The 15,185-nt window shown below is 46.7% G+C and overlaps 1 protein-coding gene across 1 annotated transcript in view; it reads right to left on the bottom strand.

Annotated features, from left to right (window-relative positions):
- The window catches only part of KLHL6 (kelch-like family member 6), a 20,719-nt gene extending 7,057 nt beyond the window's left edge, over positions 1 to 13,662 (bottom strand). Inside the window, exons 1-3 of the mRNA XM_010082711.1 lie at positions 13,308 to 13,662; positions 8,226 to 8,391; positions 2,327 to 2,776 (exon numbers count right to left, since the gene is read on the bottom strand). Of these exons, the coding sequence (XP_010081013.1) occupies positions 2,327 to 2,776; positions 8,226 to 8,391; positions 13,308 to 13,567 (876 nt within the window). The 5' untranslated portion in view covers positions 13,568 to 13,662. The remainder of the gene's footprint in view (positions 1 to 2,326; positions 2,777 to 8,225; positions 8,392 to 13,307) is intronic.
- Between the last annotated feature and the right edge of the window lie 1,523 nt (positions 13,663 to 15,185).

Below are 15,185 nucleotides of genomic sequence, written 5' to 3'. Positions count from 1 at the left end.
CAGCAGGATTGCTCCAACAAGGGATTGAGTTGCTTTTGCCTGCCCACTAGGATCATAGAATCATAGAATGGTTTGGGTTGGAAAGGACCTTAAAGATCATCCAGTTCCACCCCCTGCCATGGGCAGGGACACCCTGCACTTAGCCCAGGTTGCTCAAAGCCTCATCCAGCCTGGCCTTGAACACCTCCAGGGATGATCCTTTCAGATCCTCTCGGGAACTCCCAGGCTGGCACCCAGAGCTTATGAAAGTGAGCACTATCGACAAGGCTGGGTACATGTGAGGCAGCTGAAAAGGACTGGGTTTATTTGGGCTGACAGAGTGAGGGCAAGGTAGGAGGGCCCCAAGGTTTATGTATGCCCTGGGGAGCTTGGAGAGAGCAGGACTGCAGTTAGTGCTAGCAGAAAATAAGTGCTCTCATTATTTATCCTGAGGAGATATGTTACAGTGTCACAGCAATAACAATTCTCAACTGTGTGGGGTTTTTTAATTTGTTTCTTTGTTTATAAGCCTCAATTTTAAGCCAAAATTAGAAGATGAACTTAAAGCCAGCACCAGGCTCTGAAACATGGTTAGCTCTAATTTACTGCCTGTTGGCTCAGTTTATCGACCAGGTCTTTGTTTCAGGGACACTGGAAAAAGTCACTTTCTGGGTAGATGTTCACCAGGAGCAAAGAATGCAGGGAGTGCTTGGAAACTTGTGTTCTGCTTGGAGAAAATACTTGCAAGTGAGTAGAAATGAGTGCATCAGTGTCCTGAGGTGTGCTGGCTCTATGCTGAAGGATAGAAAGAATAACCTTCTTTATCCTCTCCCAGCCCCCAGTTTTTCCTGCTGGAAGAAACGCAGTATAAAAGGCATGGGGAGCACATAAAGTTGTTCCTCTGCTTATGCTGTATCACAAGGCATTTGCCAATTTGCAGACCCACAAAATCTGCTGGGAGAGGTCTGCACTCCTCTGCAGCAATTGCGGTTGTTACCTTCTGCATGCCCCAGAGAAGCAGTCGGTGGACTCACAGGTTAAAAGCTGCGACAGTAGGCAGCTTGCTTATAGTTTTGCTTCTCTTTCTACTTTTAATGTTTCTATAAATTGGCATAATTTATCTATACTAAAAATTTTATTTACAAAGACATAAATCCTGTATTTTCCCTATGTTTAGCAAATTATTAGGCAATTTTTAAAAAAACTTCTGTCCCAGAACTTGCCAGCTTTCAGAATTCTGTTTTTAACCCATCTGTCACCATTGCCAGGTGTCAGCCCTGGGGAGGAGAGCTGGCAGGGCTGCCTCTGACGGCTGCCTCTTTGAAGATGACTGTAATGAATGTTCGACCCTGAGCAACACTCCCTTTATCTATCCCGCATGGACCTGACAGCACTGCTGAGTGGGGCAAGGCTTCCTCGAGGAGTTCCCACCAGACTGTCCGGCACTGCCCCGGGTCACCGTGTACTGTCTTACGCAGTCAGCGGCACCAAGAGCCCTTAGTCTCTTCCCACCGCCAGTGACTCACATCATGGATCCACAACATGCTCCTGAGGCCTCCTGCCTTCCTCTGACTCTCTGACAGAGGAGACACATGTTTCCTCACATGATCAACATACCTTTGCTCCTGTTGTGAAATGTGACCTCTGGCTGCTCTCCCCTCTACCCCGTATTTTGGGCCAGGAGAGGTGACTGATAGCTAACTTTCCAAAGAGGACTGGAGATCCACCACAGCCTACCTTGAGCAGGTGGGACAGGACACGACTGAATGTCAGGATGAACCTGTCTCTTTGGGTGCAGAGACCTCTGCAAAGGAGGAAGACAGGGAGCCCTCTCCTCTGGGAAGAGACTGTCTTCTTCAATGGAAGTTCTCTCTTTCTGGAGCATTTCTCCCCATAAACAACAGATAGACATGTAACATATTCAGATTTGAAAGAATCGTTACAGATTGTGGCACAGTTTAGTGGGAAAATTATTCTTCCTTTTTAGGCTTGAAATAATAGCAAAGAGGGTGGGGTGTCAGGAGTAACATCATTTGCCTTTTTACTCGGGAAGTCACCTGAGGTCTTTGCTTAGCTGTGCAGGTCTGTGTATGAAGGGTCGAGCTCAGATGTTCATGAACAGGGAGCTGTACACTTTGTTTTAAAACTACCTACCAAAAGCTTCTAAACTCTCTAAATCAGCAGGATAACTGGTGGGGCCCATCTTGACCTTTCAGTAGCACCAGTTAATGAAACTTCAGTGTGAGTACCTTTTTCTGCCTCGTGGTACTGCTCCTTCCGATGGGATATTTGAGCAGAAACATGAGACATTTAGAAAGAGAAGCAAATACTTTCCTTTTTTACTCACCTCATTGCCTGACAGATGGTACATTCTTGCTTCCTGGAGCAAAGGAAAGACATCTGGACACTGTCTAATGAGTTGATCAGCTTCAACAGTCTCCACAAAATACCAGGGGTCCAAGAGGGGCAGTCGGACGTTCTCCAGCACGTACGGCAGGAGAGGAAACCTTTCCGACTCCTTGTAACGAACCCAGTTCATTACAGTTTCAAACACCTGTGCCTCTTCTGTGACATAGAGGTCATCACTTTTCAGCATGCTGCAGAGAATGTCAGCCGGCAGCTCCAAGAACTCCTCATAGTTCAGGACCTGGGTGAAGTTCTGGATAATGTAGTTCTGCACTTGTTGTTTCAGGCTGTGCAGGGAGTGGGCATCAGCCAGCCTCAGGATGCCAACGCAGTTCTCCGGCTGGAGCGCTTCGGTGAGAAAACTGGCACAAGCATCTACCATGCGAAGGAACTGTGGACAGAGAAAGCATGTATAACCACAGAGTGGTTACTTGCATGACTGTATCACAGGAGAGCTATGGAGCTTTGGGGCTGGGTCCCAACCAGCCACACACACTACAGCAAAGAGCTGGGGGAGACAAGAAATCAGTCTTGGGTATCTCCCAGAATCTGCAGTCTGAAATGAAAATTTCTTCCTCTCACTCTTTTTTCTTCCTCTCCATCCATATCGCTTCTTTCCCCTCTTGCAGGACAGAGAAGACCTGTGACAGTTACAAGTTCTATTTGTTTCACGGAAGTAAAGGGCTTTTTACCATTCCCCTTCCTTCCATGAGATCTCAAAGCACCAGCAGCCATGGATTTACAAAGCACAGATAAGGTCCCCCTGGCTTCAAGATGTGCTTACCCTGCTTCATCTTGCATGTCAGCTCAGATCAGATAGAAAGGAGTCTGGTTTTGGAGTGCAGGTGGCTCCACTGCACGCATTTATGCTCCCACCATCCAAACTCTGAACATGTCTAATGGCTTGTAAGGGTGGTGAAAACTGAGTGCTGGGGTCTGGAAGGTTTGGGCCAAAACGCGGCCCCCCCCAGAGCATATGGGCATGCTGTCCCATGGTGGGGAATGTGGCAGGAAGAGATCAACCAACAGCAAATCTTTGAGTTGCCCAACAGCCAGGGTTGTCTGGCAAGCGTCTGTTGTGGAGGAGGCCTTCGGAGGTTTTAGTGACCTTTGTTTTCGTTGTGATCACCACTGGTTCAAAAAAACATAGATGTGCATTTTACACACAGGTCTGCTTAATCGAAGAACTTCCCATGTTTGCGTTCAATCGGGCATCACAACTACTCTCATTAATTTCCCTGACACAATAGCCCCACCTGAGAGTCCCAAATGTGCAGACCCCAGATGTCTGTGGGGCGTTTGCTGGGAATTGTGATGTGAGATGGGTTGCTAGTGATTGTTCAGGAATTGGGAAACAATTTTGGGTAGAACTGGTAAGTTACAGTGCTTCATCCTGGGCTTTCTGTGGCCTCTGATTTCAGATACAGACAGGGCACTGGTATTTTGTGTTGGTTTTGCCACTGAACAGTGCAAACGGTGACATACAGAAAGAGGGGTCAGAACTGATGCTGTGCATTTCCGTCCGTGCTTTTTGGGTCCTTTTTCCATCCAGCGTCAGCAAGCAAACCATTTTAACATGTTCTGTCCCACTGGGGAAAGTTGCACAACAGTAATTTAGAGGCAAAGAGGAAGCGAAACATTTTTAAACACTGTAGTATGTAGATTTGTTTCAGTAATTAGGGTAGAATCTTCCGACCCGGCGGTGTCGTGTTGACACATTTAGACTGTTTACCAGAGCTGAGTGATCGCAGACGCTGCGTACAGACTACCTGGTTCCTGTTTTACATTTAGATGTGGTTGAGTGTTTAGAGAAATGCAACTGACTGATGAACAAGGGTACGTGAGGTCTCAGAGTATGTTGCTGCCGTTGTGATATAAATATGTTAGCGGCACACTGTGGCACTGCAGCGGAGGTCGGCGGCCCCTCGGTGCCTGCAATGCTCACGTTGCCTGCTCTCCAGCCTGGTGCAAGGCTAACACTTTGAACTCACCGGGGTGTTTTTCCCCGAGGATCTGAAAGGACTTTGCCAACACCAGGTAGTCCTCAGACCTGAGGTGGGTTAAGCATTAGTCCTTTAAAAGTTGGCAGTAAGGAGATGGAAAAAACCAAAGCTGGGATTTGCCCAGGTCACTCATCAAGTCATCCACAAGTCTGGGAAGAGACACCAAAAGGACGTTTTAACCAGCCTACCTACGGTTGAGTGTTCTAATTCAGCCACTGTAGAGTCTTCTAATTACTTATGCATGGTTTGTTAAGAGCGATACTCACGAGATGACACCAGAGGGTTTTCTCCCAGGCAGTGCACACTGGTCTAACGGCCACGCAGGCACCACTGATCACGTTGGGTAGCTGTGTTTGTGGCCAGACAAAGGCAGAACTGCGAGGTGTGGGCGTGAGAAACAGTCCCCAGCGAGGGCTTAACCAGAGAGGCTGGACCGTGTGGGAGCGTATCAAAGCAGGACTTTCCCTGGCTGCTGCTCCGCCTCTCTGTGCTCTGTTGTCTCCCCACCACTCCCTTCATTTAGACACAAAACTCCCTCAAAACTCCCCCAAACTTGCTGGGCATGGTTCAGTCAGTCCCATGAGAGCAGGTGACTCAGGAGAGCACCCAGGAGGATGACACCCCTGAGCCTCTGCTTCATCTGCTCCGATGATTATTCTTGTGGAGCTCAAAATTTTCTTCTTTCCCTTCTGTGAGTTTCCCTCCTAATGCCACCCCAGGCATTTTAAAAGCCCTGTTCCCTGGGAACAGTTTCTTCAATAACTGGGTCCTTCTAATACCTCTTTGAATCCAGGTTCTTACTTCCTAGAGACATCCCATATGCTTACTTGGCCTCCACTTGGTCTTCTCTCTGAATAATAAAACTTAATTCTCCCAATTTAAGTCCTTGCTTTTCCCAGCATTGATTCAAACTGTCTAGTGTAAGCAGTGCCAGCAGCCCTGCCTCCTGCTATAACCCCCAGAACGGGAAGGGAAAGGTGGTTGAAAGGGCCCTTTTTCATGATCCCTCTCTGTATGCAGCACGCTTCAGGGTCAGATCCTCACTCTCCGGCTGTGCTGCCCTCGGCCACTCGCCCTGCCTGCGGCTGCAGGGACAGCATGTCCCAGCTCAGCAGTGACACCTGCGTGCCACAGGAGCCCCCCAGCAGGGAGCCAGCCGGGTGATGAGAGGGCACAGCGATCCTTGCAGGGTGGCTCTGGGGGAGCTGACAGTTTTCTGAGCCTGCGAGCCGCTCTCCAACATGGAGCTGCCCAGAAGCCCTTTGTTAGCAAATCATGCCTTCTTGGCTGGCACTGCGCAGCTGCTCGGTGTCAGTAGCACTGTCCTGCGACAGCCACCCTGGCCATTCGCTGCTAAGTGGCTACAGGATGGTCTTCAGATACTTGGCAAGGTATTTTCCTTATAGTGTCTTGCCTATGAAAAGTGGATTAATGTACGGATGAGAGGTGCTTTGGGAGTCAGTAAGGCCAGCAGGCTGGTGAAGATGTGCCTGCTCCGCTTAGAGCAGTCGGAGTGAGGCAGCTCAGGGGCATCCTCCCCTGTTCCCAACGCAGCTGGCATTTCCGTAGCGGTGGTCATCACAGCCCCTCATGACAGTACTGCTTCTTTTACATCTACTCAGGAGCTTGCTTCCCTCCCATAATCTCTTTGCTTCCACCAAAGCAGCTGATGTGGCACCTCACCCAAGCCATGCTGAGCAGTGGGTAATACAGAGGTTCCTGGGGGCAGGAGGGGCACAGACAGGTTGTTGTTGAATTACCCCAGGTGGAGCGGAGCTCTCTGCCACAGCCCTGAGAAGCAGCTGAGATCTTGGCACTACCAAGAAGTGAAAGGATGAGCTGCTTTACTGGCCACTCAGTGCAGGTGGCAGAGGGTGCTGGGCTGGATCCAGGGTGGGCACTGGCCTTGCAAACCCAGTGGCTGGGCGGCCGCCAGCCCATACAGAGGAGGTGACTGTTTAAATCATGTTGCAGCTGTGGTCTAGGTGGAAAAATTTGTCTGGGTCACTTCAGGGTGAGGCTTAGCTGTTCAGCAGCTCCGTGTTCCAAACCCTTCACCTGCTTCCCCCAGGACAAAATCTCCCTCTGAATAGCTCTCCACCTCTGTCTGCTGCCAGTCTTGGCTGCATTTGGTCAAAACTAAGGGACTAAGGCAGAATTATGCAAAACTTTTTCAAAAATACTTTCTAGAGAAAAGTGGAGTATCTATATTGGAATATGTAGAACTGTGCGAGTTATTTCTTTTCTGGTTCTCTGTCAAGCCTGAGAGATTGAAGAAGCACTGCCAAAAATTGTTGCTAGTCAGATAAAAAAAGTTCTATTTGGAATTTTGTTTTCTCACTTCATTATTTGGAAACAATTTCCCAAGCAAAAATGTTACAATAAATTGCAGAATTAATCTTCTCAGCTGTTGATATATTGAAATGAAACATTTGATTCTTTCAAGTGTTTCTGTTTGTTCTTGGGCATAAATTGCAGAAAGAGGCTGGCAGAATGCTAGTAGTTACTAAATCTTTTTTACACAAAACACATTTTCAGCCAAAAACCTCACCCGTGTATAATGTGAGGGTTTAAGGCCTTATAAATCTTGATAGTATCCAAGACCATTGCAGTAAGACTTGGGATCACTGCTTTTCATCGAATGTTCCTGGTTTTCTACATTTTTGTAGTTCACTGTTCTTGTTCCTGGCACCCTCATGATTTTATCATTATTCTAACAGTGCTTGATAGTTTTCTTAAAGCACCAGACTTGGGAATCAAATTTAACCTAAATTTCAATTAAAAATAGGGAAAAGAAAGGGAAAAACATAAGTTTATGCTTTTGATTGTTTCTGAAAAAATACCTGAGGAATGATCTTAAGGAAAAAAAGGTTCAGAAGAAAAATAAGTGTCCTGAAAATGAACCAAAAGTAACCTTTGAGTGCTACCAGGTATTGGTCTGCTGAAAATGTCAGTAAGTTACTGCACTCCAGCCCCAGGCGACACTAACACTACCCCACCTTTTCTGAGATACCTTGGGGAGCACTTTGTGACAACTTTCCCTTCTCTCCCCACAGCAAGTACCAGTTCCCATCCCCCAAAGGCCACAGGCTCATTTCAGAGCAATGTCAGATTCAAGACTCTGAAGTTCATAAAGAACCATGATGATTACAGAGTCAGGTGTTTCTTGCCTCCTTCGTGAAAAGACTGGACGCACATACACACATTGGCACTTGGCAGGTTATGCTGGCTGCAATTTGTTAGCAATTTGAAGCTTGGTACCAGGCTCTGCAATTTGGTAGACCTCACAGGTGATTTACAGGACACGTGAATACCTCTTGGACCAAAGGCTGACTAACACTGCTCAAGTCTGACTTCCCACAAGTCCCAGGTCATGACTAAGCCCCTTTACATCAAGAGTCCTACAAAGGAGGATGCTAACTTTGGCTGGTGAGCCTCCATCTCAAGGCAATGGAGAGGGAGAGACAAAGTTAGCTTCCTGCTCTGGCTGGCCATGCCAGCCACTGCCCACTAACTTTTTTGGGCTGGAGGACAACTGGCCTTTGCAGGCTGACCTGAACCTTGGGGAACACTGCCCCAGACGCTGCTGCCTGGCAGGCGGCACACAGGAACAGCCCTTGGAGGCACCTGGCTGTTTGCCTGTTTGCACAGCACCCAGCACAGTAGCGTTCTAGTACACGGCTGTGACTGCTGCTTTTTAACACAAAGTAAGTGAATATGAGGCAAAATGCTTCCAGAACCTCTGAAATCAGAGAAGGTTGCAGTGTGTTAACCAGGGTATGACATGGTCTGGGCCAGAGCAACAAGAGTGGATCAGTGCATTTGGGTTCTCTGTACCTGAAAGAGGCTGGCGGCTTCCAAGACTTTCTGTACGTTTTGCTTTGTGATGAGCATCTTGCTGGTATAAGTGTAGTCCAAGAGTATATTCATGGTTTCTGCATCAACTCCTTTAAGTATGATCTTTTCTTCATATTTCTCTCTTAAATCATTGCAGAACATGGCCCTGCAAAGAAAGACTTTTATCTTTTACTGCATCCCAGCCAGGATGAGGCATTCTGAAAACATTTGGTTATACGGATTTCAACACAGAATACTCAAATTGCTTCATATTTCATGCAAATAGTCCTGTAGCAAAGTAACAAGGAAAATCCTTTTGTTGCTTTCATACCTCTTTACTCATGAGTTTGATAAGTCACACAGATGGGATGGATACCCCAGAGCTGGACCCTGCAGTACCTGGAGCTCCATGGCACCAAAAGGCAGCTGGGACGTCCACTGAGTAGCGCTCTGTGTCTGCACTGATGCTGCAGAGCAGTTGCGATGTCTCACCTAGCCTCTTACAGACCCTTACTCTTTCTGTTTCCAGTCCAGGCCCAGCTCATTAATCCCAAAGCTCCAAGCTGTTGGCATTCTCCATACTTGGTTAACACTTAGCACATGCACTCCGTGACCCTTGGCAAGCTCAGTGCCCCTGTGCTTCAGAGCTGCAGAATGCTGCTTAAACTGAACCCTGAGGGCCAGACCAGATCCACATGTCTGATAGCCTCACCTCTAAGCTTCCCAACATATCTTTGACCTCGTTCATGTCAGGAATAGGCCAGGAGGGAATGGCTTATGGATTTTCTTCTAATTAAGAGGACAACTTTTCCTCTGCTAAATTTTGGGAGCTTCTGGTAGGATTGTAGAGTTAGTACCTCTTGGCTAGAGAAGCATAATCATGAGCTAGAACTACTGTTCACCGGAAAGTGCAGTGTTTTCATGCATGTTGATACCACCTCCTCTTTGGTGGATAATACTGCATTTGAAAGGTGACCGCCACACACACCTCTGACACCAGTCAGATATTTCATGTGGGAATGTGGGATATAAACCAGGAATTTCTCTAAGAGCTATTTAAATCTACTTTGCATTGTGATAGCTGCAAGGCAAGCACATCTTCATCTGCACTTTCAAGTCATAATTTTAAGTATTTTGTCCAATGCTTTTGCCTTTATTTAGAAGTTTGATCCGTCCCATCTTGTTCATTGCACTCAGACAGCAAGATTTCACATCGTTTGGAATCTGTCTCGACAGATTAGAAGTACAAGTCCACTTGTAACTACGTTGGTGAAAAACATGTGCAGATCTAAAGTGTAATTAGAAGTGCTCTTTACCCTGCATACCAAGCCCTTCTTTATTAGTCATGTACAACATTGATGGGACAGTGTAACCTGGGAAGTGGCTAGAGGTGCAAAGTCTTAGGCCATGCTTTTCTTGTAAAAGCAGTGCCAGAATAAAGCTGTCTAATTTATAGATCTTACTGGAACCAAGATGTTAACAGTTTTCATTGCAAAGCAGTTAGGCAAAGTGAATGGCAAATGGATGGAAGATACCAGCTGCTCATTGCTCTAGGAGCTACCTGTTCCTTGCCTCAGCAGAGATTTTATAGCAAGAGACAACTGGTATTACTTTTCTCAGTGTATAAAACTGCCTTTTGGATAAAGAGACCTAACTTTTGAGCAGGAAACTTGGGCAGAGAACTTATTTATGAGAAAAGATGTTCAGTCAAAATTCTCATTTTCCCTTCACTCATCTCAGCTTTTTGGAGGTTTTTGATTCACTGCTCTGCTCCATGGTCCAGTTTCTGCTGCCACTGAAATCAGAGCTTTTGAAAGGCATTAAGACTAAATGTTCCTTAACTTCAGTGAGTGCAAGAATGGGATCCTCCTTAGCTTCTCTGCCTTTTGGTGGCATTGAATGTTGTACGTCTGGGGCATGCAGGGAGGTGGTAATTTGAAAACAACAGCCCTTGGTACCCACTTCTCCCTGGGAATGGAGTTCCAACGTGGAGGCGGAGGTTTGTACGAAACAGTCATTTTAATTGCACGGGATAGATAGGTGCCGACTGCTTCATCTGAATAGAAATAGGCCGTTGTAGGATGCAGGTGTTGTCTGCTCTTGTTCCTTTTACCTCTTAGACTAGTGACTCCAGTCTTGTATTTAACCATCCCTGTCGGGGAGGTGAGAGGTCTCGCTTCCATCCCTCAAAGCCGGAGCGTTTGATGGAGGTCAGCTGGGGATACCCAGGGTTACACCATTGCAAGACTGCTCAAACCAGCCTTGGGATTTAGTGGAGGCTTTGCACAGGGATCTTGTCAAAGTGCTTTCACCTCTCTCTCTCCTTATCTGGGAAATTGTGTTAGAGCTGACATCCACTTCTGATCTTAACGGGTACGGATTCATGTAGCATGGCTGCAACCTGCAGAAATCATACATCTAAAGCACCACGCTGTCCCACCAGTACTCCTCCTGGGGGTTAAAATGCTGCTTTTGAACCCCTGGGTTTGCCTATACTTACCTGGAGAGGTCTGTGATTATCTTCTCTAGGGCTCTAAATCCTTCAGATGCAGCTACTAATTTAATTGTCTGTTTCCCTGGTTCCTGTCCCTGTATAATTCTAAACTAAGCCTTTGAACTAACATTTACTCTAAGAAATGCACATCTGGAGTGAGGGGCCCAGGGCCATATTTAGATACCTAAAAATGAGCAAATTCAGAAAAAACAGGGAGAAATTGCGACAAAATAAATGAAGAGTTGCAGTTTGTGAAGCACTTTTCAAGCACCCACCCATACTGGTGTGCCTGTGCTTGGAATTATGAACCTGACTTCAACCAACCATGATGGAGTTTGAGGATGCTCTGGAAAATATTGCTTCAACCTCTCCCAGCCCCATTCGCCCACTACCTTGGGCAGTGCAGGAGTAAAGGTCCACATTGGTCAGCTCGTATTTCTCTTCCCTGCTTTGGGGCAAAGTAGAGCGTTAATGCTTTTATGTCTGTAGATGCAGGACACGTCCAAAGTACTAGTCTATCTACTCTCATGCAGTACTGAAGGAAGGACTAGAAGATATTAACTTTGTTTAACTGTGTTTAAGTTGCTGCAACAGATTTCTCGCATTGTGGCACCCAACGTTCAGGAAGAGGGTTGTGTAACATGCTGTTGCAGGGGAATGAAGCCCATGACTCACAGGCACCTTTGCTTTTCTCCTGTGCACGGGTATTAGAGGCCCTGTAATAGCATGGGCAGTACTCACAGGAATTGTGTGATTTAAGAATTTCCTCCTCCTTTGGGCTTATGCAGCTTCTAGTGAATTATGGCAAGATTAAACAAGCCGCCTTGTGAGCAGCAGAACTAGCAAAGCTCAGTTCCCTGCAGACTTGTGTCCTCCTTTCCCTCTTCCCAGTAACCTCAGCTTCCCCTCCCCAAGCCCTCCATTCTGTCTCGTTATTCCTCTCACACATTTCGCTGTCCCTCTCAGGACACTCAGCTCTGTGCTGGCTGCCTGTCTCCTGCCAAGCCAGGGCAGCGTGTGCTTTCGCTGGTTCCGGGCGTTGTGTGTGCTGGCTGGCCAGGACACAGCACTGGTCACCCAGCTGAGCACCATGGGATCCCCATCCCAGCATCTCTCCCCTGCCTAGCTGCTGATTTCCATCAAATTTGGGGAAACTTCAGTTTTTAGATTTCCACCCTCTGCCAAACTTGATTGAAACTAACCCGAAGAGCGTGACAAGAGGCACTGACAGACAGGCAGTGTGATATAAAAAATCTCAACTCTGTGGGAAGCCAGGCGAAACACACGTGCCCGGGGGGCGCAGACCTGACACGCAGGTGCAATGGCCTTGCAATGAGATGAGCTCCAGCCCGGTATCCCCCTTCCCTCCAAGGGGCAGGCTACAGCTCAGGGCTCGGTGGAAAACCAGCCAACAGCAGTTATCAGAAAGCTGTCTTGCCTGGTTTTAGCTGTTGAGGTGCCTTTCTGATTGCAGCACCTTTCTTCATAGTGGAAAAGGAATTGCTGTTTTTCAAAGTAACATTATGCTAATTCTTATTTTTACTTGTGAATCTGCTGTGCTTCCTGCACATGATGCTGGTAAGAAATATTTGGGCATCTCTGCTTCTAGTTGTACATTTTCACACGTGATCTATATGGTCTATCTGTAGAATAATATCTATCTCCATATATTCACAGAAATAATCTATTATGAGACGATAAAAGCAGAACCGTTCCTCCAGGCACTGCCGGCAAAGCTTGCTAGACTCCATTAAAATTAGCTTTCTGCTCATGTCACAAGTGGTCACAGGTTCTTTTTTCTCATGTTTCTGCTGTAGCTATTCAGTCATCTGACCACTTTAGCAGTCAAAAAAGAAAGAAAAAAAAAATCCCAGCTATGCAAATGTGATTGTCTAAACGATAATGGAAAATCCGTGTTACAACTGACACTGAGTTCTGTGTGTCTAAAATTTGTTCGTGCTGGCCAGTAGTCTCTGATGGACCACCTGTCGTAGTACTGAAAGAATGAAAAATTCAAGAGGACCAGAATGAGGGGGTAAAATAGTAAAATTGCTTTCAAGCAGTTATTTCCCACTGCAATTGATTTTTAGTAACCCTAGGAAAGATGGAAAGTGCCTTTTCTTTCCTCTTCAACAATTTTATGCAATATATATTTTTACCACAGAATGGTAAATGGGAAAAATTATTAAGTTCCACAAACCCACTCCCATCTCAATAAAAATACCATGTGATCTGCATGAATATTCCTCTTTGCCTGAATTCCAAAGGGACAAAACAAGAGGCTGCAGATACTTGGTTGAAACACCATTTTCTCATCCACTTGTCTGCCAGCCATTCATTCTCCATTCCTTTGCATGCCTCCAACAGACTTGCTGAGTGCTGGTATCAGAACTCCAGCAAATCCACAACTTGGCACCTGCCTCATTTAAGCCTCCAACTTTAAAAAAAATAGAGCTGAAAGGTGTCAGGAATTACAGACTCACTGCAAGTTTGCAGAGTTTAGCACCCAGTTTAAACTCCTTGGAGATCTACAGTTCAAGGGTAAGAAGCAAAGCACATTTCTTGGTTTTGTTTCTTACATGCCTTACCTGAAATAATTGCTTGCTGCAGCAAGGACCACTCGGTGACAGGAGAATTCCTTGCTGTCCACACACAGGATGACATCTGTAAGGGAATTTTCAAGCCGAAGGTTCTCCAGACCATTCTGGAGCACCAGAGAGAGTCCCGTATCATCAAATTTGACTTTTTCACCACTTGAGACTTCCACCAGGTCCCCCATTTTCGTCGAACACTCATTGTCCAAAGAGATCTCGGGCTCCTCAGAGCTTTTCTCCAGGGTGTCCCCCATTTTCTGGCCAGCACCGTCTCATGCTGTTGGTGCTTCAATCTCAAAAGAGCTCCTAAGCTTCAGACGAGTCACACTGCAGAAGTTGGGCGGATTTCCTGTCCAGAGGTCTCTGCTTATCTATAGCTGTCACACACACATAACAGGAAGCCTTGCACTTTCTCATCCTGTTAACACAAACAAAGGCTGTTTTTTTCAGTGAATTTCAGGCCGTATCAACGTGTTTAGAAAGGACTTAAGATGCCTCTGGATGTGAGAAGATTACAAGTGACAGGGAGGGTCTGCTTCCCACCCTCAAACCAGCCCTTCGCTGTTATCCAGACCCACTCGTTGTAGTGATAGGTACACCATATGGCTATCGAGTCACTCCTGGCGGCTGGGCTGCTAAGGGGAAGAGGGTATTATTTTTAATTTCTTTTTCCAGGTATAGACCTGGTTTTCGTTTTGGTTTTGGTTTTTAATAGGATGCTCACGTATTCAGAAAGCCCTCCAAGAGGCTGTTTGTGTCCCTCATGATGTTAGCTGACAAACACTGGATGACTTTTCTTTAAGGCTAAACTGGCGTAACTCTCTCCAGGACATGGAGCAACATCAAAGATCTTGTAGCTGATGGTTTTCAGGCCACAGTGCCAGGCACAGTGATGTCCCTCATGCGTCCATGCAGTCAGGGTCACACCACCAACTCTGGCTAATAGTGGAAACTAAAGGAGAGAGCCCAAGGAGCAGTGTGTGCGTCCTCATCCCCACCATCCCTGTTACTGGAGGTAGCTTGGGTCACACCAACATCTCACTTGCAGTCCCCAAGATCAGCACGGATAGTGGTGGGACAGTGGGCTGAGCACCTGGCAGTGGGGATGCTGCAGGGGAGCACTGGGGTGACCCTCCAGCACAACGGGAGCACACAGAGCACAGGGCTGAACGTTTCACTTTCACCTATGACTGATTTGGATCTACCTGGACCTCGCCTAGATGAGAAGCTGACCCAAGCTGACTGAGCTAATAAGCCCACACAGCCTATTGAAAGTAACCGAGTAAATCCCCTGGCTCTCTCAGGAAACTCTCATGCTGTGGAGCTAGAAAATTGCATCCCTCTCTATCCCCCCAAGAGGAATGCAGGACTAACCTCTGACTTTGGTGGCTTGAGTGCTAACTGACCTTGCCTTTGTGATATCTACTTGTAGGAATGTTCGTTTGGCCAATCTTCATGTTTTTGTTCTGTGTTTGGTTTCCTCTTTTCTCTCCAGCCTGTGTAGCTGAACTCACAGGGAAGCTTGGCTGAGTAGAGGGAGGTAAAAGCAGCATTCAGAGAGAGACAGATTTAGAGGGTTCTTGTACAGGATAGGATGATCAAGAGGAAGGAAAGCAAAAAAATCTCCCCCCTGCTTTCCCCTACCTCCTTGCAACGGGTTTTTCTTCAGTTTGTGTAGTCTGTGCAGCGCTTTGGCTTTTTCCTTTCCCAGCTGATGTAAATGTGTTCCTGTTGCCTTTTGTGCTAACTGTTGGTAATGAGTGCTTCCTTTTTTAAAGCCAGTCCCATCTTTCCACCAAGTACTCCTCCAGGAATACAATCAGAAAATGAAGGAGACCCCTCAAAAAATAAGGTGTGCTTTTAAAATCGTAA

The sequence above is a fragment of the Pterocles gutturalis genome, unplaced genomic scaffold, assembly GCF_000699245.1.
Source record: "Pterocles gutturalis isolate BGI_N339 unplaced genomic scaffold, ASM69924v1 scaffold51029, whole genome shotgun sequence".
Lineage (NCBI taxonomy): Eukaryota > Metazoa > Chordata > Aves > Pterocliformes > Pteroclidae > Pterocles > Pterocles gutturalis.
The sequence above is the reverse complement of the archived record's forward strand: the minus strand, read 5'-3'. Positions and strand labels throughout refer to the sequence as shown.